This window comes from Hippocampus guttulatus, chromosome 10 (assembly GCF_054856545.1).
Source record: "Hippocampus guttulatus isolate MCC_2025c chromosome 10, RoL_Hgut_1.0, whole genome shotgun sequence".
Classification (NCBI taxonomy): domain Eukaryota; kingdom Metazoa; phylum Chordata; class Actinopteri; order Syngnathiformes; family Syngnathidae; genus Hippocampus; species Hippocampus guttulatus.
The window spans coordinates 10,816,064-10,843,369 of record NC_141270.1 but is presented as its reverse complement, the minus strand read 5'-3'; the positions used below and the strand labels follow the sequence as shown (position 1 = coordinate 10,843,369).

The 27,306-nt window shown below is 42.9% G+C and overlaps 1 protein-coding gene across 3 annotated transcripts; it reads left to right on the top strand.

The window, feature by feature from the left end:
• Positions 1-207: 207 nt before the first annotated feature.
• Positions 208-16,279, top strand: thbs2a (thrombospondin 2a). 3 transcript variants are annotated; one of them, XM_086122349.1, is made up of 23 exons: positions 208-314; positions 484-546; positions 622-1,175; positions 2,283-2,367; positions 4,450-4,649; positions 5,593-5,733; positions 6,019-6,112; positions 6,932-7,102; positions 7,732-7,908; positions 8,233-8,406; positions 8,569-8,696; positions 8,805-8,957; positions 9,717-9,935; positions 10,040-10,147; positions 10,253-10,412; positions 10,498-10,616; positions 10,692-10,926; positions 12,285-12,512; positions 12,602-12,873; positions 12,952-13,049; positions 13,411-13,550; positions 14,810-14,840; positions 15,219-16,279. In XM_086122349.1, exons 2-23 carry the CDS (start codon positions 489-491, stop codon positions 15,220-15,222), a joined length of 3,549 nt encoding a protein of 1,182 aa, XP_085978475.1. In that variant the 5' UTR covers positions 208-314; positions 484-488; the 3' UTR covers positions 15,223-16,279. The 3 variants fall into 3 exon arrangements, with proteins under 3 accessions (XP_085978475.1, XP_085978477.1, XP_085978476.1); XM_086122351.1 differs by lacking the exon at positions 14,810-14,840; XM_086122350.1 differs by lacking the exon at positions 15,219-16,279 and having other exon boundaries at positions 14,810-14,844.
• Positions 16,280-27,306: the final 11,027 nt, after the last annotated feature.

Sequence of the window (27,306 nt, the reverse complement as noted above, 5' to 3'; positions counted from 1 at the left end):
AGGCATCAGTGCCAGCCTGTTTATGTGCGTGAAGCAAATGACGGAATGTAATTATGTAACTGTGGCTACTAGTAGCCCATCACAAGCGGGTCACGGCGGCACGATTTGATTGTCCCCCCCCCCCCCCCCCCACACACACACACACACAGAGGGCCCGCTATAAGAGGCGGGAGGAGTGGCTCCGACCTCCAGTTGGTGGATGCAGTCACTCCGAGTGGGATTCTCCTCCTCCGGTACTGGGCGCCGCTTTGTCATATCGTCTAAACTCGTTGCCTTCACTTGTCAAAGTTAATACTGGATTAAGACATTTTTAGGTAAGTTGTAGTGCTTTTACAAGACAACGTGTGGATGTTAAATAATTCATAAAAGATCAGTGCTTGTCAAAAGACAATTTTATTGCATTGATTTAAAAAGGAAAATCTCATTTAACTGATATTTTTAAAACCGGCGAAAGGAATAAGGCTATTTCTGTTGTGTTCCAAGGCAATATGATACTCAGATACTTGCTACCGTTATCGCTCCTCTTCCTCCACGCGCTCGCTCAAGGTAATTAAATTACTATAATGAAGTATCGCGCTAAAAGTCGAACATTTTAATTCTAACTGTGTGTTAAATTTGTAGATGACGAGCAGGATGACGACAGCTCCTTCGACTTGTTCGAAGTTAGTCATATCAGCCGCAGGACACTGGGGGCCAAACAGTTCCGAGGCCAAAACTCCGATTCCCCCGCGTACCGGTTCATCCGTTTCGACCACCTGCCCCCGGTGAAGCCCGCCATCCTCGGGCAAATAGTGCGCCAGATCAAAAACAACGAAGGCTTCGTTTTCGTGGCCAGCATCCGTCAGGATCGCAGCTCCCGGGGCACCCTGCTGGGCTTCGAGGACGCCGACGGCCGGCGCCAGTTTGAGATCGTGTCCAACGGACGTGCCAACTCCCTGGACCTGGTCTACTGGCTGGAAGGAGCCCAGAACATCGTTTCGTTCGAGGACGTGGACTTGTCCGACTCCCAGTGGAAGAACCTAACGCTGCAAGTCCACGGAGAGAACGCCAACCTGTACGTGGGTTGCAGCCTGGTGGACAGCGTCATCCTGGATGAGCCTTTCTACGAAAACCTGCAGGCTGAGGGCAGCCGCATGTATGTGGCCAAAGGGACCATCCGAGAGAACCACTTCAGGGTGAGTTAGGCACCCCGTGCACTGGTGCTGGGTAAGACTTTGCTCTTTCGATTTTCAATTATGGGTTAACTTCTTTGAACCAACAGTTTGTACATTCCAGAGCAACTCATTGTTCCACATTTAGACGCTAAATTGCAACTTTCCATGTACCGACGAGTGAATGAATGTGTGTGTCGAGGGAGACTGCAAGAATGAAGCCATTGTTTGTTTAATACATGCAAGCGTGGATAAAAGCAGGGAAGAGGGGGCTTGTACAAATTAAACAATGCCTGTTCTGCTCTTCGTGACCCCCTCCCCAGAACTTCAGGGTTGTCAGTAGCTCAACCCATGAGGACTTGGCTCTATTGTGTCAGAAGTTTGAAGGTTCAAATCATGCTGTTGAAGTGCCCTTGAGCAAATTGCTGAAGCCACAAACATCTCACATTTGAGCTTCCCTCTCCCTCTGTTGCTTCTCTGCGTGTGTCTGTGTGTATGAATTTGAAGGTGGCGGTTTCAATGCTTTGCATGCAAAGTCAACATTTAATTTTAAAAAATAACATGAAAATGTAACATTTTGTGACTCACATATTCACCCGATGCTGTGTAAATTTTCAAACCCCTGAAAAGTGCGGGCATTATTTCAATATTTTATTTATATCTATCTATCTATCTATCTATCTATCTATATTATTTTACTGAGCACAATACAAAAATAAACTGGTCCACCAAAAATACACAAATCCACCGTTGCGCGTGAACAAACAGCTGAACAAAGACACGGAAAAGAAAAAAAAGGTAAATATCAACATTAAATTCTAGATCAAGAGTAACATTATAGGATGATTGTTACAAAGCAAGTGACTGACAGAACAGTGTGTCCACCGATCCTTAAAAATCTTGCAACTGAAGATATTCATTATACGCACTGAATCCTGCTCAAGTTTTGACATTTTGAATTTGGACAAAGTGGCCTTAAAAGTTTCAAATTTGACTTTCTTGACCGTGACCTGTAGAAGCTTGTTGCTCACTGTGCAATGATTAAAACATGTTGATAGAAAGATCGATAGATGCATGCTGCAGACAGATGTAGACATGATCGGATAGTGATCATTTTGTGTTACCAAACAGGGTCTCCTGCAGAATGTGCGTTTCATCTTTGATACCACAATCGAGGATGTCCTGCTGAGTCGAGACTGTGAAGTTTCCAAACAAGGTAAAAAGTATTACTCCTCCTTCACTTTTTTTTTAACTAACATGCTTAAATTACTGTACACTATGTCCTTTGGTGCTTAAAGCAGCAGCCAGCGGCCAAAGAGTTCCCCAATGTGTTCACCCAGAGGGGTTTCTATTTGTGTGACCTTGAGAAGCCAAAAAGGTTGTGTCAAATCTAATTATATTTGCAGATGTGGACCAGTCTTTCACGTGCGAATGTGCAGTCAGATCAGAACCGCACTAACTTCCCACACCAAAAGTTTGCCTGCGTGCGCTCAGCTGACTCACAATTTTAACTTTGTTTTTAAAGTGGGTCAAAGGAATTGCAGATCAGATGTATGGCAAGATTTCTCAGCTGTACCGCTGAGGGAAAAAAAAAAACATAGTTAGTGGCCTGAAGGTGGTGAGGTGGTGTGGACCGCAAAAAAATGCACGCACATGCAATTATTTCCACTGCGCAGGACTTCAAGAAAAGCCCTGGGAAAGAAAATACGAAAGGGAAAGTGAATACCACACTGCGGAGTCAGCCTCGACATGCAGCTGCACAGAGGCACGCACACTCAGAGAAGTCACAGCATTGGCTAATTAGGCTGCGTTTCTCAACTCAATCAATGCTCTCGTGAGAAATTGAAACTGCTGATCCTTAGTCGTGCTCAAAACAACTTAACATGTATCTAATCATGTTTCCAGTCACCTGATCTGGATACAGTGGGACAAAGTAAATCCATATGAAATGCGCTATGTCTGACACTTGCCACAAGCAAAGTTAACATTCCAGCATTTGTCTTAAAAATGTCTGTCGTACACAAGCTGAGAAGAAAAAGGGTGAGAAGCTAATCATATTTGGCTTTTGGGGGGGGGGGGGGGGGGAAAGGCAGTGTGTGTGTCTCAGGGAGTGAATGGTGTGTAAATCCTTTCATACTAGTCATGCACACGCAGCATGAAGCCCTCCCGAGGTTTGAATGATTCCAGCAGACCACGAAGGAAAGACAAGACAACTTTTATCTTGAGTCTGTTTGTTGTCGGGCAATTTTGGGTGGCTTGTTGATTTAGAGTGCCCTGGTCTGCCATCAATCTTTGCCAATTTATAATGTTTGGTCCAAACTTCTCCTTTCTCTGTCAAGCATTAACTTAAGTCATCATGTCATAATTCCCCATTTTGTGGCTTCAGGAAGAAAAACAATCCTGAACTGGTTGGAAACAGAAGCTTAAAATGTCATGTGGCTTATTGCGCTGTAAAGATGTCATACTGTCTGCATGTATGGCATCCGTGGTCTTTCTACTTTGTGCTACTGAGATCACGGCGAGCTACTCGCAACAGTTTCTCATTTCTTTGGATGGATGGATCAGAGAAGTATGGCTCGGATACGTTTTGTTGGCAGCATGCAGTATTTTTACACCCTTCTTAGGTCAAAAGTTGGAAAGGCCACCGATAGTCGAAATACACAATCACAATGTACTCTACCATGTATCGTTTCAAGAAACGCAGACAATACAGGGGATTGTAGTGATTACAAAGTGTCTTTTCCTGTCTAATTGATGGCTTACACTGTATTAGATTGATGTCATATCGCTATTGACTTGGCTGACAGAATATAGATTTTACCATTTGACATACAATGTAATGGCAAACCAGCTAGCTGGAAATGTTGCTAGAGAGCCCTCAAAAAAGGAGAGCGATTACTGTTACATGTAAATTATATTGTTTTTGCTTCGTGATGTCACGAGTACATCAGAATAGCCAGCTCCTGTGTAAATTTATCTGTGTGGTCAGTTCGCATTATGTATGCCCACTTATCCGAAGGGTGGTGGAGATTTATGACAGATAGGGTTTTCTCATCACGGAGGAGAAGACCCACATTTCGGCTCACTCCCTTTACCCCTGCCCACATCCCCACTCTCCCCCTCAGCTAACCGTGGAAAGAATAACCATCTCTTTCACTGCTGACGGAGCATCTGTTTTTGGGAACACAATAAACACTATAATCCTCATATTGTCGTGCTTGGCCTAGAAGAACTGGGAAATCCCTGCGCTGCCTGATCATTTTACTTCTGTTTTCCATTCCTCTGATGCCTCTTCTAGATGATGCCAATATTGTGAGCGAGAGTGCAGAAATCTTGGACGTGAGTCCGTCCATCACCACCAACGTCATTGGCCAGAAGAGAGATGACGTGGGCTCTGAGATGTGCGACCGTTCCTGCGAGGAGCTGAGCACCATGTTTCAGGAGCTCAATGGCCTCCGGGTGGTTGTCAGTAACCTCATTGACGGCTTGCAAAAAGTGGTAAGTCGCAAAGCATGGAATGTGGTTGCCAGATTTCTGGATGAGTATTCATCGAGTGGAGGAAGATGTTTCGGAGTCAACTAGAAGAGGGCATTGTCCTGTCATTTTAGAGGGTTAGAGGTTATGAGGTAACGCAAATTAGTCTAAAAGCAAAGAGCAAGTGACCGCAGGGCTGTTTATAGCTACTAGAGGTAGCTCAGCCGATGAGTCCTGTGTTGTGTGGCATTTATTGTTCATCAGACAGATTTTTATGACATGCTACATGTGGATATAGGAAGTGTTCCCCTGGCGGCGTTGGGGTCCCGTCTAATGTCTGGCTGTGTTTGAACAGCCCATGTGTTTCCTCTGGGAGCCTCCCAGCAATAAGAGAGTCTGGGCATGAAGCTTGGAAAAAAATGGCCGAGATGAGAAAGGGTCCCTGAGGCTCTTCCAGACCGAGTGGTGTCTTAGATTCTAACGCCGCACATTTCTGCCTCCCTTCTTCAGCACACAGACACAAAATTTTGGCAGCAGTTTATCGACTGACACTTGCCAAGTGTGCAGGAGTCCAGCCACAGACTTTACTGCTCTACAATTGGGTCGTAGGTTACTAAGAAAGTTTCAGAACTATTTCACATTTTGATGTTTATAGTAATTGGAACCACATTTACAAGTATTCACATTTTCTCATCAATCATTCCTCTTTGTGGTCTATTTACATTTACTTTGAGCCTATGGTACCTCAAAGCAAGAGGTGATTGATGGAATTCTCTCTAAATATGTTTCCACTTTGAATGTTGGGTTTTTTTTTGCGGTGCAAGAATTGTTTGTTACTTGTGCTCGATTATTATCCACTGCTTAGCATAGCTGCAGGTGCCTACCTGACTGAAAGACAGGAAGCTGTTATATTAGCAAGATTGTAACATCTCTAAATTCAAACCTTTCTGTGCTTGTTGGACGTCAGACGGAGGAGAACACCGTCATGAAGGAGGCTCTCGGGAAAATGAAGAACACCAAGGAGAAGAACATGTGCTGGCAGGATGGCCGACTGTTCGACGACAAGGAAGACTGGGTTGTAGACAGCTGTACCAAATGTACCTGCCAGGTAGAGCTGACGCAAATGAAACAACTCCATTCCACCAGAGTGTAGTACACACTGATTTGAAAAATCAAGCACTCTGGGTTATTTTTCTGGAAATATGAGAATGACTGCCTCTGTGAGGTCCAAATACAAACACAACCCCCACATCGCTATCCAAAATATTTTGAATCCACACTCCACCACAAAATTAATGGGAGGGAAGTTTTTTTGACATGACAAGTTATACAAAATCACTATTAATTTCAATTGTCCTGATTGTGCATTGAGCGTATTTTCCCTTGACGACAGGAGTCCAAGGTAGTGTGTCACCAAATTACCTGCCCCGCAGTGGCCTGTGCCAGCCCTACATTCGTTGATGGCGAGTGTTGTCCTGTGTGTCTGCGTAAGTCCTTAACAGCAACTATTGGCCTCAAGCCTCTTTCTGCATACCAACATTGCCATACGTATTCAATTCCACTCGGTTTGCCGGCATGCAGAATTGATGTTTTACTTAAGAAATTATTTTTTAAATGTTTTATCACATCGATTTCATTATTTACTAACAATGCAAACTGTTATTGTCTCAACTTGATAGTAACGCAAATAGTTAACACCCATAAATTATTATTCTGTACAATTTTATCATGACTGTGATAGCTTGTAGTTGCAAGCTTTCTGCCACTGTATTATCTTCAAAATTTTACACCACGCTTGATTGTTACACAGTGTAACCAGACTTTAATTTACTTTATTTTTCTTTCCATTTAGTATTATAGCCTGACAAATATATGAGCTAAAATATAACTTAAAAAAAATACCGACAACCCAGACTCAATAAAAAAACAGCAAAAAGAGGGAACCATCATACTTGTTCCCGTGATTGCTAACAAACAGAACATGTGTTAACAATCATGTCTACAAGTATGATGTTTCCTTTTAATTTGTTGTTTTTTTTATTGAGATTGGGTTGTACCTAATTTAAAATAATGTCCTGTCATGTTGTTGTGACATTGTGTGCCTTGTCCTCTGTGTGCTCCTGCTGCAACATTAATTTCCCCTTGAGAGACAATAGTTTCTGATTCTGAACTTTTAACATAGACTGCACACGTTTCATAGATGCATGCATCACAAGAAAAAAGTCAATACATGCGTGTAGGTCAATTGAAACAGCTGTTTTTAAATATATATATATATATATCTTTGTATTTTTAATTTTGTCTAGCAAAGGGCAGTGAGCATGGCTGGTCCCCATGGTCCGAGTGGACAGAGTGCACAGTCACCTGCGGGACAGGAACTCAACAGAGGGGAAGGTCATGTGATGCAACCAGTAACCCCTGCACAGGACCTTCGATACAGACTCGCAAGTGCAGCCCAAGAAAATGTGACAGTCGTGGTGAGAATGTGACTCATCTTTACGATCTATTGTTGTTTTGATGGGAGTGATGAGATGTGCTCTAATTTTGGGGGGGGGGGGGGGATTACCTCCAGAGACCACCAACAAGACCTCCTAAGGCGCAACATTCCAAAGTGTGTTGAATCTGATTGAGGTTGGACTGTGTGCCCAGTAGAAGTTATTTCCAAATAACCCTCACTGACTTACTCACTTTTGGCTGTCGTGCAATATTAATGACTCGAGACACTTTCTGTAAAATATGAGTTTGGGGATTTTCGCTACATATTGTTGGATAAAATGAACATACTGTATTGGCTTCTTGATGGATTGAGGGATTCTCCCATCATTGGTTGAGGCTACCATTCCAAAGCATCTGTGTGAGTGTCTGAATCAGTCTCACCACTGGTTGACAGCTTACACAGCGTGATCTAAACACTGGCGCAAGAATCTGGAGCATCTTTGAAAGTGGGCCATGGCCTCCAACATCACATAATATTTACTTGTAGACAACTTGGTTGCTGTTTTCTTTTTTAAAACCTTGGCAGATTTGACTGTTTTCTTTTCTGTTTTACTCAGAGGAAATCTGAGAGGATAATTTGCTATTGTGCTACTCGCGTCTGATGTCTCAGTTCGCCAAGATGGAGGATGGAGCTTGTGGTCACCATGGTCGTCCTGCTCGGTGACCTGCGGAGATGGCCAGATCACCAGGATACGACACTGTAATGCCCCCATGCCTCAGCTGGGAGGGAAAGACTGCGAAGGGAATGGCCGAGAGACTCAGCTCTGCACTGCAGAGCCTTGTCCGAGTGAGTATCACAGCAGCGCTACTTCGTCGTGCCTTGCAGCGTGCCCAAGACAACATGTGTTTTGGACTAGCCGCCTACAAGAAATATTGACCTCAATCTTGCTATGTTTCTTGTAGTGGTAAATCTTCAGACTCACTGGCTATTCCCCAGAAACTGGACCTTGTTTTTTTTCCCTTAAAGTATCTGTTCAGTCAAGCACTTTAACCCAGATTTTTCAGAATCTTGAAATGACCTGTATTTATTAGCATGATTTTGTAATCTGGGAGAATATGCAAACACTGCTTACTACTGTGGCGTTGACACAAAATCTTTGTGTTTTATCAGTTGATGGAGGTTGGGGGCCTTGGTCTCCATGGGCAACCTGCTCAGCAACATGCGGTGGTGGGATCAAAAGTCGTAAACGTGAATGCAACAGCCCTCATCCTCAGTACGGCGGCAGGAAGTGCATCGGAGAGGTCAACGACAGTGACAGCTGCAACAAAAAAGACTGTCCTGTTGGTAAGCTCTAGGTGGTAGCTGATATACTGTCTTTTAAGATCATGATTTTGTGGAGATGTTAGGATACATTTTCAGACTTTGAAGATGCCTTATTATTTTTAATAGTATGAAATGACATTGATTTAAATCCATTTTGAAACTCACCATGTGAATCCATTGCAGATGGCTGTCTGTCGAACCCGTGCTTTGGGGGAGTTGACTGCAACAGTTCTCCAGATGGCTCCTGGGCATGTGGGCCATGCCCAGCTGGTTTCCGTGGAAATGGTACCCACTGTGAAGATATCAATGAGGTATATTATTTTGTCCTCTGACAGCGAGAGGGATGTTTACGACGGATCCATGTCATGATCACCTTTTTTTAAATTAATTTTTTTACATTTTATTCCCTCCTCCTTCAGTGTGACATGGTGTCTGACATCTGCTTTAACGTGGGTGGACTGCAGCGGTGTGTCAACACCGATCCAGGGTTCCACTGCCTGCCTTGCCCTAAACGCTACAAGGGCACCCAACCTTTCGGGATGGGGGTGGAAGAGGCAAAGACGAACAAGCAGGTAAGGCATAGATAGGCCTTGCCTGAATTTGATATACAACGGTTGTCTGTCATTTGTCATCATAAACGATAGTGGCAGAATTTAATCTATTCAGATCAAATTACAAAAGACATCTCCAAAACAAAATTTACACTGTAACTAGTTTTGATGGACACCGCAGGTCCAGCATAACACTATTTTCATTGTTTCAGCAGCAAATCTGTTTATTTTAGTTTACTATGAGTATCAAACATATATGGTTTGAATAATAACATCTTTGAAGCTCATGATTTGCGCAGACATAACACACAGCGCCTTTGACGAAGCTACTTTTTGCCCCTCTGTTGGCTTTTGCAGATGCTCGTCTATAATGCCATGCCCCAGTTGCACAGTTATTTGATTTGGGCATACTGGAATTGTCCCACCGCTGGCAGTGAATGATTCCATTTCAGGGTTTTTGATCAAAGGCCTGCTTTCACTGCCACTCTCTACTCTTTCAGCTCATGGAGTGGCTTTCAAAGCATAGTCATATTTTGGTCCGCCGGTAATGAGTGGCAGCTGTGAGTACCTCATGAGGCAGTGGTGAGCCACAGTGGGATGTGTGATGCATTAAGTGGGATTCTATCAAATCAGTAACACTGAACTACTTTGTCTAAAATGTCTTGCTTAACCACCCCAATTTGGAGCGGACATTATTTTTGAAATGCTTTTTCCAGATGGGCCGATGACAATATTCTCCGATCACTCCAACCTTAACCCCATTTTTTTTTTGTCACGCAGGTGTGCGAGCCAGAGAATCCCTGCAAGGACAAGACGCACAACTGTCATCGATCTGCTGACTGTATTTACCTCAGCCATTTCAGTGATCCAATGTACAAGTGTGAATGTCGCACTGGTTACGCTGGTGATGGCTACATATGCGGGGAAGACTCTGACCTGGATGGCTGGCCCAATCAGAACCTTGTGTGTGGAGCCAATGCCACCTACCATTGCAAGAAGGTAGTGTATGTTGTTCTATTGCCTCTTACTTACGTTTTTTTTCCAATGGAAACCAGTCATGAATTAGAAGCCTCTCCCCCCTTTTGTTTTTTGGGGTTTTTCAGGACAACTGCCCCAGCCTGCCCAACTCTGGTCAAGAAGACTTTGATAAAGATGGCCAAGGAGACGCTTGTGATAAAGATGATGACAATGATGGAATCCTGGATGAGAGGGTGTGAGATTTTTTTGTTTGTTTTGTTTTGTTTACACATTTTTGCACACCTGAATTGGTTCTCTGGACCTGCAGATTCCTCTAACGTGTACTTTTTCAACCTCAGGACAATTGCGCCCTCCTTTACAATCCTCGGCAGTTTGACTTTGACAAGGATGAAGTAGGTGACCGCTGTGATAACTGTCCTTATGAGCACAATCCGAACCAGATTGACACGGACCACAATGGGGAAGGGGATGCCTGTGCTGTAGACATTGATGGAGATGGTAAAATAACTCCCAAACGGTGATAATTACTAACACGCCACAGTTGTGTGTCCTCTTAATCCAGAATCCACCTTTGTTTTTGTAGGAATCCTGAATGAAAATGACAACTGCCCTCTCGTATACAATACGGACCAGAAGGACACAGACATGGATGGAGTTGGCGACCAGTGTGATAACTGCCCCCTGCTGCACAATCCTCTGCAGGTACCGTATAACAACACTGCACCTCAAAGTTTCCACAGGTACCCAGATGTCTAATCTTTTGTGTTATTCCAACAGATGGACTTAGACAACGACTTGGTGGGAGACCAGTGTGACAACAACCAGGATATTGACGAAGATGGCCATCAGAACAACCTGGACAACTGTCCGTACGTGGCCAACGCCAACCAGGCTGACCACGACAAAGACGGCAAAGGAGACGCATGCGACTTTGATGATGATAACGATGGTGTACCTGATGACAAGGACAATTGCAGACTGACCCCCAACGCAGACCAGCTGGATTCTGACGGTGAGGAATTTTTGGTGCTTTTGATCATTTTCATCACACATAAAGTTTGTAAAATGATCAACGCAATTACAAAATAGTTGATTAATGACTTACAAATTTTGTATCCAACTGAAGGGAATGCGTCAAACGCATTGTCCACCAGTGTCACTCTTTTTCAGAACACAGGTCATAAGGTATAGATAACAAGCTATTGAGCAGTAGTTAAGCTCTTAACAAGACCCAAAAATGCTCTCGTTTTTCATTTTGACGTTCAATATATCTTGAATGCAAAATGGCAAAGAGCCACGTGGTTACAAACTGGCCTCAAAAATCAAGAGGAATAAGAAACGCAGTGGAATTACAGTTTCCATTCAAAGAAACATTAATTACACATTTTGATTGTCCATGACGATGCATTTCCAGTTCAGTGAATGTGGATCTAGTTAATTATATACTAGTCTGTGGTGTTCAGTGACATACTTGAGGTTTATTGAGGTGATTAGAAGGTATTCCAAGGGGAGAGTAGGATTTTTGACATCCATCTTCAGAATATCATTGGAAGAAACGAGTTGTCAATTGGGTCGAAATGCACATATCAGGCACAAACGTCTGATAGTCGTGCGTATATGCCTGCACACAAAAAAAAAAAATCCACCTGTGATGCCACCCTCACTCATCTGGTGTTCAAATTCGCCTGATTGAATCTTTCTGATGTCGTGCATGAAATGTGACGGTGGAAAGAGTGGCGCTCGCTCTTGGCATCGGTCATTCCACATGACTTCAGCGAACAGCCCAAAATGGCACACGCCAGCTTTTTAAGTTTTTATTTGTTTTAGCTTTGCTCTTGATTAGCTTGCTGTGCCCAAATTGTGCAGGGTTACCTGGAGTTTATACAGCTGCGTGTAACTGGAAACAGACTGCTGCGGAGGAAGGCCCTGGTCACCGATGCGTTCACTCTCTTCACAGCTTGTCAGATAGTGTTTATTTGACAGAAGTGTAGCCTCGTGTGCCATAACAAACATGATGACAGAAAGCAGCGAGCTACTTCCATGCGGCGGCCTTCATGACTCACGGCAACCTTTCCACTGGGAGCTTCAAGCCTGCTGTCTGGCTCAAGTGGACTTTGGATATCATCACTGATAGTTATCACGGCATGACAAAAGATGGCTGCTTTAGCTTCAACGACTTGTAAAATGTGACTAACTACAGTCACAGGCCACGTCATTAGGTACAAGTCAGAAATGGATCCGTTTGTCTTTGGCACACAGTAGAGATAGACCTCTGGCCAAGGAACCGTCCACAAATGCCATTTGTATCCATCCGTACACAAAGTTCCAGTCCGAATCAGTTCAAGCCCCATCTGTGTCTTTCTTTACCAGGTGATGGAAGAGGTGATGCCTGCAAGGACGACTTTGACAATGACAGCATCCCAGATATCCTTGACGTATGTCCGGAGAACAGCGCCATCAGTAGCACAGACTTCAGGAAGTTCCAGATGGTCCACTTGGACCCGAAGGGAACCACTCAAATCGACCCCAACTGGGTGGTGAGGCACCAGGGCAAAGAGCTTGTTCAGACCGCCAACTCTGACCCAGGCATTGCCGTAGGTGAGCATCACTCGTTCAAGCTGCATAGCATAACAATTGGCAAAGCAGAATAATGTATGAAAGGTCATGCTTTTGTGTCACACCGCCAGGCTTTGATGAATTCAGCGCTGTGGACTTCAGCGGCACGATGTACGTGAACACGGACAGGGACGATGACTATGCAGGCTTCGTTTTTGGCTACCAGTCCAGTGCACGCTTTTATGTGGTGATGTGGAAGCAGATCACACAAACCTACTGGGAGGACAAGCCCTCCAAAGCCTTTGGCATCTCCGGCGTGTCACTCAAAGTGGTCAACTCGACCACCGGCACCGGAGAACACCTCAGGAATGCTTTGTGGCACACAGGCAACACTCCTGGAGAGGTATGCTCGATTTAAACATTTTGTGGGGTTTGTTTTAAAAGCTTTAATGTTTATTTTCATGTTATTAATTTAACCTAGGTGCGCACTCTGTGGCATGACCCCAAAAATATTGGCTGGAAAGATTACACAGCTTACAGGTGGCACCTCATCCATAGACCGAAAACTGGTTTCATCAGGTAAAATATTCCCTTCAAGTTATTCTCTAGATAAAAACATACAAGTACAGTCTGTCAATAGTGGTATTTATTTTAAAATGAGCATCAGGAGCACCTCTCAGTATGAAGCGTTCCAATTCTACACCGTGGCAAACTGTTATCCTGATATTCAAATAATGTTCCTGCTACACAATTACTGTAAATTAATACCTCTTTGGGACAGCTCTTGTGTGTCATTAGAAGTGTGAAGCTATTAACTCATTCAGTACCAGCCAATTCTGGACCAAGTGTGAAAAGACGTTTAAAAACGTCTTTGGGAGTGAATGAGTTAAAGAGCTTGGTTACCGACACGTAGAGTGTAATGTGTTTGCCGCGTTTGCAGGGTTGTTGTGTACGAGGGGAAACAGATCATGGCTGACTCGGGACCAATTTATGACAAGACGTTTGCTGGCGGAAGATTAGGATTGTTTGTCTTCTCACAAGAGCTGGTCTTCTTCTCGGACCTCAAGTATGAGTGCAGAGGTTAGTAGAAACCATTTGACATTTCTATTTCACCCTTAAATGGGCAAATGCCATTAATACTTTTATTTTCACGGGTTCGTGGTTTTCGTGAACTTGTAGGCATTCATTTCCTGTGTGTAATGAGCACAGCCTGACCCCCTAACAACATCGTCTTCTGGGATATATTTTGTTTATTTCAAGGCAGTGTGTGTGAGCAATCAGAGCTGTGTGTCTTTCTTGATATCAGCTATATACTACAGGAAAAGTCTGGAATGTGCAATTTTTTCATAGAGTATATGCTGGGCTTACACTGTTGTAATAAGTTGAACGTGCCGCACCAATATTGGACTCTTTACTGTGGTTCTGAGCTTTGCACTTACTAGCATGGGTTTAAATGAGATACTCGTAGCTGTGCACTTTCTGAAAGGAAAGTCATACACTTAAACAGCACATGTGAAGCCATATGGAAAAATCAGACAGCTAAAGCACAAGATCAGGATTTCCTGAACTTTCATCTCAAGACCCAAAAGGAAAAATTTGGTTTACTTACAAAAAGATCTCCAACTCTTCATCATGTATTGCCATATGCGGTGTTCTACATAAATGGCCAACAGCCCAACAGATGTTATTCAAAAACCCAGCCTTGAGTTTCTTTTCAGAATCAATATTTTCTATGGCATGCAAAGTATAAAATACTCCCACGTGTGGACAAATGGTTCCAAATAAGATTTGTCAACGTGAGCACACAAATACTTAAGATAAAGATCATGAGTTCATTCAAGAACATGTTGCGATAGCAAGTCCATGCCAAAGAAAGTCTCAGCGGCAAAGCTACAAAATTTTAGACTACAAAATGACAATAATTCATCCAATGGTGGGTCTAATCATCGTAAGGATTCTGGAATTTGGTCTTGCGTTGACTGAGAATCCAGCAAACGGTGTTGCGGATTCAGATAGCGGGGTGAATACAAGAATTACCCCCCACCTCCCTATTAACAACGCTCGTTTCAACATTTCCCAAATTTCACAGTGAATAAGTGATTTTGTGTTTGAAATCAGGCATATGCAAAAATGCTTTTCCTTGCCAGAATCCTTCAATTGTTTATCCTGCCCTTGTATTGGCGATACTGGCAGATGTGAATATTTGAGTATGCAGAGTTTAGATATTTCAGATGCATTGGCGCAGCAGGGAACCAGAGGCACAGAAAAGCTCTTATTTTATTTCATGTGCTATGAGAAAAGTCTTAAAACCCTTCAACGTGTCTTTTGATATTATTCAGATGAGCTGGAGTTGCCGACAAGGTTGACAAGGTAAAACGGTGTGTGTTACGTGTTGTTTTGTTGGCCCGGGCAATTTTTTGAAAGATAATGTCATGCTGTTTTGTGCTTGTTGGCTTTTTGTTTTGTTTTTTTGTGTACAATGCACCAGAGGCATTGTGGAAGACCTTGTAAGTGCGTGTGCGCCTGTGTTTGTACTTTTATGTGTTTTTCAAGGACTTCCAACTTTCTGTCCGACGAAGTGTGGAAAAGCCTGCAGGCTTCTTGCAATCACTCATGATGCCCGTGCGCCACGTGCACGTTTGTTTTAGCACTTTTTACTGCGTAGCTCTCACTCAGCGGTGTTGCTTCTCATGCGCCTTGATTACAAACACGCAAGTAATAGCCACAATTTCCTCTGTGTGTTCGCAGATAACTGAATCAAGATGACGAGCAGGGGGGGGATCTCGGAAAGTAAACATCATATTGTCACTGAATGCATTTCAACGTAAATGAGACTTTCCATGCTCTTCCATGTCTCCATGCTGAGGAGGGAACCATGACTCTGATTTCCCGTTTTCCGGGTGACTTGTTTGTATACGTCCCCCTCACTGCAGGGTGCGCAGGAGGACGGACGTGAGTGGACGGGTGACAGAAACTTTGCAGAATATTTCATTATAACTCATGTACTTATGACTACATTTTTAAAGGATTCATTGTACAACCACTTAGATTTTCGATGTGCTTTCCGATACAATATGTGACCCAAACCGTGGTCTGTTTGAGGCTCTTCTTCTTGGCTCCTGTACAGTTGCAATAACAGTATCAGTAACCAAAACATCATTTCTTTTAATCCTGAATGTGGACTTGAGTGAGCAACAATTTTTAAAAGCCATTTTAGCAAAGGCCGAAGATGTTTATACTAAGTCTGTATTATAAATCCTTTTGTAAATTATTTATGCTTGTTTTGTTTTGGGGTATTTTTTGCATTTTTTTTCTGGAGTTTGTATATATTATTTATTTGTTTACACTGACAAAGCGCATCATTGAAAACCATAATTGTCCAAAAAGAGAATCACGTGTTTACATTTGCCCTCATTATTGTCAAAGTTCATGCAACTGAACCACTTTTGCGGCAGTTTACTTTGACAGTAACATTTCTTTAAAAGGAAGTGAAATGTGTATTTTTGAGGCTGGTTTTCATCTTCATTTTTTGGATCATAATTATGGTATGTGCTACACAATGAGACATTATCACATTAACGGCCAAGAGTCAGCGCTTTAACATACAGCCATTATGTGCAATGGTTTCATTAACTGAATGAATATTCATGTATGGTAACCAATTCTTAAAAGGGTTTATTTGTCGAGGTAGAATTTATGTTCTTCCAGGATACATTTGCAGCATTGTCACTCCCTTGCACAAAATGTTAATGTCAATGTTTTTATTGTGTCAGATTGTTCTTTTTCATAAATAAATCATTTGTACACCACTGTGTTAGGACTGTTATTTCAATCATAACATTTTAATTTACAGTATATGCAAAACATAATTTCAAATGCATTTCAAAGTGATTTTTTTTATAAGGATTTCATCTTAGTTACATAAAACTAAGGCAAAAACTCAAGGTAGTCAATCTTTTGCTTTGTTTGATATTGGCGTTACACACTCCAGGATTTATTCCACCGCTCAAAGTCGGCTGGGATAACCTCCAGGTCACCCGTGACTCTAAAGGCAAATGAATGTAGAGCTACACTGACTTAAAATGTTTTACGACCATGTCAGTGACAGGTTCCATTTTTACCATGGCCTCCTGTCAGATAGCCTCAACTTTTGACAGACACAATTTGGATTAGAAATAATTGCGTGAATGTGCTTTAAAAGAATAAAATATTGCGCTGCTGACATATTATAGCATCATAACTTCTATTGTACATTTGGGCACAAGACTGCGTACACGCTGGACCGGTCGCCAGTCACCGACAAACATTCATACAGCATCTCTGAGCAATTTAGACATCTCATTTAGAATGTGTGTGGGGGTGGCGGGGGGACTACCTGAAGAAAAACCAACTTAAGCGAGGAGAGAACATGCAGACTACACAAGTAAGCTGGAAACAAGATTCAAACACTGAACATCAGAACTGTGAGACGGACATCCTAACCACAGCAGCAGCAAGCTGCCAGTAGTACATCATTTAATATTTTGTTGACCACCACGGTAAACCATTGGACGTTGACGTATTTTAAGAGATTTTTGGTTTACAGGGACGTCTGACAAAATAACTGTCATTTGGTTGAACCACAACTTGATGTCCCCTGACATCGCCATACTTTCAATAATGTGGGCTCTTGCAAATTTCACTTGGATGTCATATTTGTGGATTTGAATTTTGGCTGCGGCTTTTCTGCGTGGAGTGTGCATGTTCTCCCTGTGCTTTTATAGGTTTTCTTTGGGTATATTACAGCTTCCGCTCATATTCAAAAGATATTTCTCTTAAGTTTATTGGAAATTCTCAATTACCCATAAGTGCGAATGCGGTGGTTTGTCTTCTTGTGCCCGGCAAATGTCTGGCAACCAGACATGGGGGCACCTAAAAGACAACTGGGAGAAGTTCCAGCTCGGCAGTGACCAAAATGAGGATAAGCAATATAAAAAATGGAGGTACGAATGCAGTCAGGGCCAGCAACCCCTTCTCTGGTGGCCTAAACACGATTCAAAGCACTGACTTACATTTACAACCTAAATCCTTATACAGTACATGTTCAATGAAATTGTATTAATTTCTTCCCAGCAATCTGTTTGCTTTGCCACACTGTTTCCAGTAATGTCGATGTAGGATATTTTTTGTTGGTTTGTTTTGTTTTGTTTTGTTTTATCCAATCAGATGTTAGCCTCTTTGTGTTGCTTGTCAATTCGATCTGCCCACAGCCTTGACAAACAGAATTGCTGGCCAGTCGTAACATAACCGGTACACCGGTCAAATTTATTTATTTATTTGTTTGTTCATTCATTTATTTATCAACCAAACATATTTCAAATTTGTTCTCACAGGTGGCCCTCAATGATGTCATGCATTTTTCCATGCTCTGATTGGTTGGGCATAGCAAAGCTTGTGACAGCCAAGTTCGATCAGCAAAAGACATCTGTAGCCATCGTCACACATGAATGCAAAATAATTACCATCTCTGGCAGGTACTTAATTTATGTTTGATGTTTAGTCATATAGATAACTACTGATCCTGAACTGCTCCAGATGATGTAGATGGCACACTTGTTATCATGTCATCTTTGTACAGTATGGATGGTTTCTACGGTTATGACTTGATAGTGGTGGTATTAAGAGGTAGTTTAAATGATTAAGTCCCTACTAAAGGGCCGGCCGGGTAATACACTGACGTTAGATGGAGGTTGATGTAATGATAACCCAGTAACTACTTGTTGGGATTCATTACTTCACTTGATACGTCACACTTTAAATCCCGGAGAAAACTTTGACCAAATAAAAATTTTAAATCACATTTTTTTGTCACTATAGATAAGAGATAAGATAAGATATCACTTTATTTGTCCCGCAATGGGGAAATTACAGTCAGAATTCAGAAAGGAAAACGCTGGGTAGGGAGAGGAGAAAAAAAACCACGCTCGAACTATCCTCTTCTGAGGATAATTTAAGTCCAGGATAAAAAAGGGATCAATGCACTATAAATGCATTGATGGATTTATTTTCTGCAGCTATGTGCAGTTCCATCAGTCCCTGGATAGCACAACGGAGGAATAAGTAGAGGAGATCAAGCCAGGAAAATAGCGTGTGTCCGGGGAAAATGGGGAAGTCAACACTCAAAGCAGCGTGGCATGCAGAGAATATTTGGATTGAGACTTTTGGAAAAGTCCATGTGGCACATGCGCACCAAACGCTGCTTCGATGGCTTCTGGCAGTGGACTACTGCTTTACCGCTTTGAGTGAGTTCCAGCTACATTGGTTTAGTGAGCTCTGCCAGAGGATGTCAATGTGTGACCCAGTAAACCGACGGTTTCTGCTGACACTAACCACGACCTCAAAAAGATGAACATCCTCGAAAAACACGTCTTCACTGTCATCAGGGTGCATAACCTAAACACAGACAGACAGATGACGGATCGTGTTAGTTATCACAGTGGAAATGGCGCTCAGCACCATCTTGTCATTTCTGACAGCAGCGAGACAAATACATAAAAGTGAAGGTGACGACTCAACGCTCTCATTTAAACCCAAGCTTGATGTTCCGCTCCACTGAGAGATGTGTGAAATACCAACCGGCAATTCGAAGTAGCTTCAAATAATATTCCACCGACAGACTTTCTCAAGTTAATGTAAATTTTCCATTTTATTTATTTGTTTGTTTATTTTTGACTGTCTGCTTGAGGAACCATGCTGAACTATCACAAACCAAAAATGGTTTTCAGGAAACAAGGTAATATCAATCCTGTAACTAATTTGTCTTTTTTCATGTATTTAATGACTTACATTCAAAACTATAACTACCAGTTAGCTTAGCCGAGCCAAGCTATCACTCACTCATTGTATTTGTTAGGTACTTGCATTTCCAACAGTTCTCCAGGCTTTTCCAAACCAGAGAGGACATGCATTGATGTAAATGTCTAATTATAATGTCCACCTACTGACCCCGCTTGAACCCCATCAAAAAAAAAAATCATCACTTTTTGGCTAACATTTGTCATTTGGATCAAAAGCAAATGTTGCAATGCTGAAAACATGTTTTTTTTGACAGTTTCATGGAAATGGTTGAAAAACCTCTTTAGTAATCCAGCTAACTGGCACAGTGACCAGCAAAAAATTGTGAAATTGTCTGGTGAAGGTTAAAAATATACTGTATATATTTAAAGGCTTGATCAATGAATAACTATAACTTTGTGTGACAGTCATCCATATTCTCCTGTGCAGGAACATTATTTGATAGAAAGAGGCAGCGCTCACTCACCGAAAAAACTGCGTTTTTCTGTTTCGCAGAATCCGAGTGAAAACGGAATTTACTGTTCCCACTGGCCGCTTTAACGAGTCGACCATCGCCGCCGCCAAACAAAGTCACTCCTGCGCCTGCCAAAGCAAAGAAGTGGATCTGTCACTTGGAATCAAGTAAGTCATTTATTTCAGAGCATGAGTCCCTATAGTCACTGGGAAAATATCCACTCCTGATGCCAGTCTTCGGGCGCCCGACAAACCAGAGTTGTCCAAATGTTGAGACCGCAAACTGTGCTTCCGCAACGCACAAGCCCAAGGAATAGAAAGTTAGCTTTTAAGACATGACAAATACTGTAAAGTGGTTGAGTGTTGAGTGGACAAAGAAGATTATGAAGGGCGAGTTTCCCAACATGTACCAGTAATCACATTTTTGAACCTTTGCTCATATTCACAATGTCAAAAAAGAAGGAATGTACTGTGCTAAAGTCTTTGTCCACTATGCCGTTTGTTGTTTGAGCAGGGTGATAATGGCCAGAAGCTACAGCGTTGGCCTTCTGAAGTCGAACCACGAACTTTATGCTACGATCTCTGTATAGCGTGGTCAGAACCTGTCAAAGAATGAACTTTACCATTTGCATCGACCAATCAAGAATATATATTATCTCAGTAGGAATTGTGACAAACAAAGGTTAGCTTTACATTTTGCAGATAATTTTGACCCAATAGGCTTTGCTTTCATTTTATGATTGATGAATCTGACATGATGCAGACATCTCTCAACTACTCAACACATTTTTGAGTAGTGCACATAGATGCTTTATAAAAGAAAATTGAAAATTGCATTCTTACCAATGAAATGTGTATGTCATGTAATGCAAGTCAGTGTCCAACTCCAGCGAGCCCACAGCGGTGCCCACATTGGGGTTTTTTTCTGATGGGACAGGACCGCGGTGCCAAGTTCCCTGCAGGAGACACTGCAAACATCAGGATCTCATTATGGCTTGACTGAACATATACATGATGTCAAATGACGTTTCGGCGCCATGCTGTGTTGTCATTATTTCTGACTTGTACATTTTTCCAAGATGTCCATTCAGAAAATGTGAACACATTCTGCCGCTTGATGACGTTCATATTAGCGACCATCAAATATGACATAATCAGATTTAGCGCTTGATTTACCGGCGCTCGACTGAATGAGCGCACATTTTCCATGTTCGGGATCCATTTGATTAATGCGGGTCATTCCCTCTAATTTTGAATGTGCTGCAAATAATTTGCATCAAATGTCTTGGCCATTTGGGGTTTTCCATCCAGGAACACACAAATGCTGAAACTAGAAAGTACATTATGAACCCCTACACAATCTAATTGGATACAAGACAAGAAATATACCAAAAATTCTGATTTTACAAAAAAGAAATAATATATACAGAGCTGTGAAAGTTAAACTCCACCAAAGTCAAACAGTTAAAAATGTCCATCCATCAATCCATCCACACTATTCACAAAAAAATTAAATGGGAAATTCAGCTTCTGGGGGAAATTTTAGGATGAAACTTAAAAGCCCCATAACCTTTAAAGGGAAGCATAAATTTAACTTCTCTAACCTTTTGAATACATGTACGTGCCCATGCCATCTTTCATTTCTGTTGCTGTTGTCTAACAAGGAGCTGAATGGCAAAAAACACAACAGGCAGATTACAGTGACACGAAACTAGGGTTTAATGTCATCATTTTGGAATGAACCTTTTATTTTCATGATTAATCTGAAGGGGTTAGACCAAAGTTGGATAAAAGTAGATAATGTCTATTGACGCATACTTGTTCAGTGATGTCACTTTGTTTCAATCATCACAGGGTTCTTTGTACATCAGCCTCATCCAACTCCATCCTGTGATGCAGAGCCAAACTGATACATCTTCCTGTCTCTAAAATGTTGGCTGTGGGCAATTGCATCAGGATTATTGGGCGGAATGTCTGCCGCAGGCATTTTTATAGGGGTTATACATTCCTTTCAGAAAATGAATAAAAGAGAACTTGTCTGAGAAGATTTCTGAGAAGAAATTGTTTTCTCTGGAAAGGGTGACAAATGACACACTTAATCGTAACCCAATCATCTTTTTTGCAATCTTCTCATCTGATGCTTCACGAAATTAACCATCACATCATCTAAACTACCGGTACATTAAAAAAATGTTGACATCAGCACACGGTACGGGTTACGTAAGAGTCAGTCAAACATACTGTATTTCGCTTAATTCCGCTGAAAATTGAACTATAGGGTGAAAGAGTATGTCTCTGTATAATGTAAGAATCAATTTAATATAAGAGGAAATGGGTATTTTTTGACAGTGTGCGTGTGTGTGTGTGTGTGTGTGTGTGTGTGTGTGTACTATTGACCCAACATCTCCCAAGCAAAACAATCAAGTAATTTCTTGCCCATGACAAAGCGGTCTATCTATGTACTCCACAGTCTCAGCATGTGCTTTTTAGTTGCTGGCGAGGAAGCTTTTTCACATCACTTTTAAAATGTATAATGTCATATAATAAAAATCAAGTGTGTGCGGCACTCAAACTGGTCACATTTCTCTCAATGCTCTGCAGCATCAAAGAAGGGCAAGTGCACATTATCGTACAGTACAACACATAATAAAACTGACTTTTGTTTGAGTGGTGACTACTGGAATCAATTTGCCCCACTACACATCTTAAAACATTTCCAGAAATCGTCCTTTTTTTTGTCACGCATGCTGTTCAAGACACATAGAAAACTGTTTCCTTTCTCATTTGAACAGATGTTCAGGAATCATTCACACTGAATGAATGAAAGAATCCAATTGTGTGGAAGACTACTCGATCAATGACTTTCCACCAGCATTTTCCACATGATTTAAATGCATTTCCCTCCATCTTTTGTCTACACCCCTTAACCTCATTAAGGTTGTGGGTGAGCTGCAACCTATTCCAGCTAACTCTGGGCAACAGGTGGTGTACGCTCTGAACTGTGGTGTGAACTGTGTGGAGTTTGTATGTTCTTCAAATGCATGCGTGGGTTTTCTCCGGGTATGTTAGGTCAAGTGAAGACTCTGCAATTGCCACCAGTCTGAAATGTGAGTGGTTGTTTGCGACTGACTGGCAACCAGTCCAGGGTTAACCCTGCCTCTCACGTCAGCTGGGATAGTCTCCAGCTCTAATGAGAACAAGCGCGAGGACGATATAAAATGGAATTTTTAGTACTGGGTTATGTTGATTTAATGACAATGTATTTGAATACGTTCATTTTTTTAATGACAAGATTGGGATTCTCCACTGATGCACAAACTCAAGTCACCAATTGGCTGTTGTCTGAAGGTAAGGCATCAGGCTGAGGCCGGCCAGGTTTTAAGCCACATGATAGGTTGCTGACGGAATAGGTTGCACTTGCAGCACGATGGTTATGTTGACATGGCTACTATGTTTTATTGGTTAGGGTCTCGAGTATACAAATACGAATGGACTTATCGTCGGGACCTCTGACTTGTGAGGCCTCTGTGTATTGTTTCATACCAGCCACCAAAAAACATTGATAAAAGAGGCATTCAGATCTGCCAAAGTGTCCATAAACCTTTCTATCACCATCTACTAACAAGAAGAACCCTTTTGTCTTGAATTTGTGCATCTTGTTCTAATGTCTTCCTCATATGGCCCGTCATTGTACATCTACTAGTGTGAGAATATTTATTGTGAAATGACGAATATTTGGAGCATTTGTTCGCACTTCCCAAAGGTGACTCACCCCAAAACAGATGGAAAACAGCTCAGGGTGATCCAACTACAGTATACCCTGCACACTGGACATTGTGCCGCTTGGATGCAAACACAACAGCATCAACAACTCATCTAGATGAACTCGCTCTACTCTTTTGCAATGGCTGACTTCGAAGATGATCCACTTCAAATAGAATTTCACCCATTAATATCCTGTATACTGTACTGTAATGCAAAGGGAATTCATTTGCTCAAGGTTCATCCAGTTTAAGGATCTTTTCAGAACAATACTGTCCTCTACTGGTGTGATACAGGTACTATTGGAAGTGTTGCAGACGGTAGTTTAGAAAACTTTGTGAGCTTGGTCAACATCGACATGTGCATTAAATTGGTACACATATTTATTGGTCAGGGAGGAGATGCGGGTTTTCTCTAATTGCGTGTGAAAGAATTATTGAATTATATACAAATACAATTTAAAACATGCAGTACAATTAATTATTAGCATTAAACTTGCACACATCCTGTTTGAACTCTATCAGTCCGGTTTTTACTCATCACTTACACTTTTTGTGTGGAACACATTGTTTACAGGACAGTTCTGTTGTGTAAATTCAATGTTAAGTTTCATTCATTCATTCAATCATTCATTTTTCGATCCACTTTATCCTCACAAGGGTCGCAAGGGGTGCTGGAGCCTATCCCAGCCGTCTTCGGGCAATAGGCGGGGGACACCCTGAACCGGTTGCCAGCCAATCGCAGGGCACACACAGACGAACAACCATCCGCACTCACACTCACACCTAGGGACAATTTAGAGTGTTCAAACAGTCTGCCATGCATGTTTTTGGAATGTGGGAGGAAACCGGAGTACCCGGAGAAAACCCACACAGGCCTGGGGAGAACATGCAAACTCCACGCAGCAAGGCCGGAGCCGGGATCAAACCCACAACCTCTGCGCTGTGAGGTCTATGCGTTAACCACTGGAACACCGGGCCGCCTTGTTAAGTTTCATACGATGCATAATATTAAAGTGGCTTAGTTACGACTTTTTAGGAATAAATGCTCTGCTTCATTTTGTATGAACACCTGGCCCTACTGTATTACTGTATTTTATTGTTGGTCATTTTGATGGTACTTGGAGAGCAGTATTTTTGTGGTGAGTATTTTTAGGAGTTACTTGAACTTGTCAACCACTGATGTGGAAATAGAATTTTCATACAGTAAATCTGCAATTTTGAATCCTCTTGTACGTTTACACGCCGCCACTAGAGGTCACTGTCCTCCCAACAAATTCAGTTTGTAATGCAGCGCAGCAAGTGAACAGATTTGGCAGTTCAAGTATTTTAATTTAAACCAGAATAAAGGAATGGCTGTAATATATTTTGGGGGTTGCAAACCATTGTCATTTCAGGTTTTGCACTGGAGAGCCGCAGGGTACACTACATTAGACAAAGTTCCTTTCTTGTTAAAAGCGGCTACCAATGAAGAAAAGTAATGATTTCTCCTATTTGCTTTTTATAACTAGATGAATTCATATTGCATTTAAGGTCATGTTTTACGGAGCTCCTATGGTGACACGGAGCCCAAATGAATGGTGTGAAACTGCATTTCCTCAAAATGTTGACGAAATAATGCCTTTTTAAATTGAGCGTTTTTGTCCTGTGCGAATTGTTGAGAAACGCCAAACAGTACGATAATACGTTAGTATTTTCTCTCTTTTTATTTTAAGCCATACTCAAAGTAAAAATCTATTACAGGTCACCTTTTCCACGACATCTGGGGTATACGCGCCAGCTGAGTGTTTTTTTTTTTTAAACTCGACAAACAAACACACAGAGGTGTGACTGAGACCATTGCTTTGCCATACCAAAGTCTGCAGTGGACTGACAGCGGTTGTGACCGTGTCCGCGAACCTTGAGCTGGACTGCACAGACGATCCTTGGAGGCAGACGCTTGGACCATCGAGGACACGCCACCCACCCACTCGGTCGTTTCTGAGCTTTCCGTGATCCAGGCGTGTCTGTGAAATCATGAAATGGGTGCGGTCGGAAGAGCAACTGTGAGGCTGGCACTGACAAAATGTTAAAGTCACACTTACACGTTAAACGGACTTGAAACAAGAACGGAAGAACATGATATTCAAGCGCAATGCATCTATAATACTGTAATGCCCTTCAGTAGCGGAGAGAAGGATGCTCGCAGTCGCCGATACTATTCATCATTTTTAATAAACAAAATAAGTAATAAACACACACATTACAAGGAGTTGCTGTTAGCCACAACTCACACCCATGCGCTCCTCACTCAGACTAACTACCGGAGCCAATATTCCCCCAACCTGGCTCCTCCCCTCCCTATGACGTCACACAAATACAAGAAACAGATATTACACTGCCCTCCCCTTTATGAAACCCTCGCCCTGAGGGTTCAACAAAAAAAGTCCTCCAGCCGTCGTGGTCTTCGTCTCCGTCTCTGTGGTCGGCCTGGCTCTGAGTCGATACCACCTCCAGCTGGCTGGCTCGGGACAACATTGGTGGGATCTGGGGAACATGGATCCACCACATGTTCTGAACTGGCGGATGAAGTGGACGCCGCCTCAAATACAGGAACACCGCTGCCCCGGTAGGGGGCCAACCTGTCCCGATGTAGGGCAACCTTTCTGCCCCTGGGGGGGGACAGCCACCCGATAAACTACCTCCCCCACCCGCTCAAGTACCCTACATGGACCGTCCCAATGGCTGTCTAGCTTGGGGCAGCGCCCTTTTTTTCTTTTAGGTGTATACACCCAAACCAGTTCCTCAATCTGGAAGTTCCGCCCCTTGCTCCGCACGTCATAGTTTCGCTTTTGACGTGCACCGGCTTTCTCCAGCTGGTCCCGTGCGAACGCGTGCGCTGCCTCCATCCGATCCTGCAGTCTCCGGGCATACTCCAGCCCCGGCTGGTCTTCTAAGCTGCCGGGAGGTCTTCCAAACGCCATCTCTGCCGGTGTCCGAATTTCCTGGCCCAGCATCAGCAGAGCAGGAGTACAGCTCGTGGAACTTTGGACCGCTGAACGATAAGCCATCAGTACCAGCGGAATGTGCTGGTCCCAATCACGTTGGTGTTTGGAGGTGAGGATGGCGAGCTGCTGCTGCATGGTGCGGTTAAATCGTTCCACAAGACCATCGCTCTGTGGATGCAAAGGGGTGGTGCGTGTTTTCTGCATGTCCAGGCATTTACAAAGAGCAGCAAAGACTTTGGACTCAAAATTTCTGCCTTGGTCACTGTGGAGGATATCTGCAGTCCCAAACCGGCAGAACATGCCCTCCAGTAGTGCATCCGCCACTGTCTCCGCCTCTTGGTCTGGCAGCGCGTATGCCTCAGGCCACTTAGTAAAATAGTCCATCGCACATAGCACGTAACGGTTCCCTCTGTCCGTCACGGGGAAAGGGCCCATAATGTCCACAGCAACCCTCTCCATGGGCGACCCAACCCTCTGTTGCTGAGGCGGTGCGTGCGATTGGTCTTGAGGTCCCTTGTAGGCCGCACACTCGTCACAGCGCCGGAAGTCCTCTCCGTCCCGTTGATGCTGACCCCAATAGAACCCTTGGCGCAGCCGTCGGAGGGTCTTGGTGCTGCTAAAGTGTCCTGAGCCGGTGCTCCCGTAGCATGCTCTCAGCACCATCTCTTTAACAGCTCCGGGCACTACCACCTGCCATCTCTCTTCCCCGGTGGCTGGTTCCTTCCAGGCACGCTGCAACACGCCGTCCTTCATGCGTAACACAGCAAACTTGCTCCAAAAGCCTTTGGTGGCAGCGGAGAG

Bases quoted from the DNA above. Each gene is read 5' to 3' on its own strand.
- thbs2a (XM_086122349.1), top strand. From the start codon at position 489: ATGATACTCAGATACTTGCTACCGTTATCGCTCCTCTTCCTCCACGCG. The intron at 6,113-6,931 runs GTAAGTCCTTAA...AATTTTGTCTAG, and splicing joins GTGTTGTCCTGTGTGTCTGC to CAAAGGGCAGTGAGCATGGC. The intron at 8,958-9,716 runs GTAAGGCATAGA...TTTGTCACGCAG, and splicing joins AGGCAAAGACGAACAAGCAG to GTGTGCGAGCCAGAGAATCC.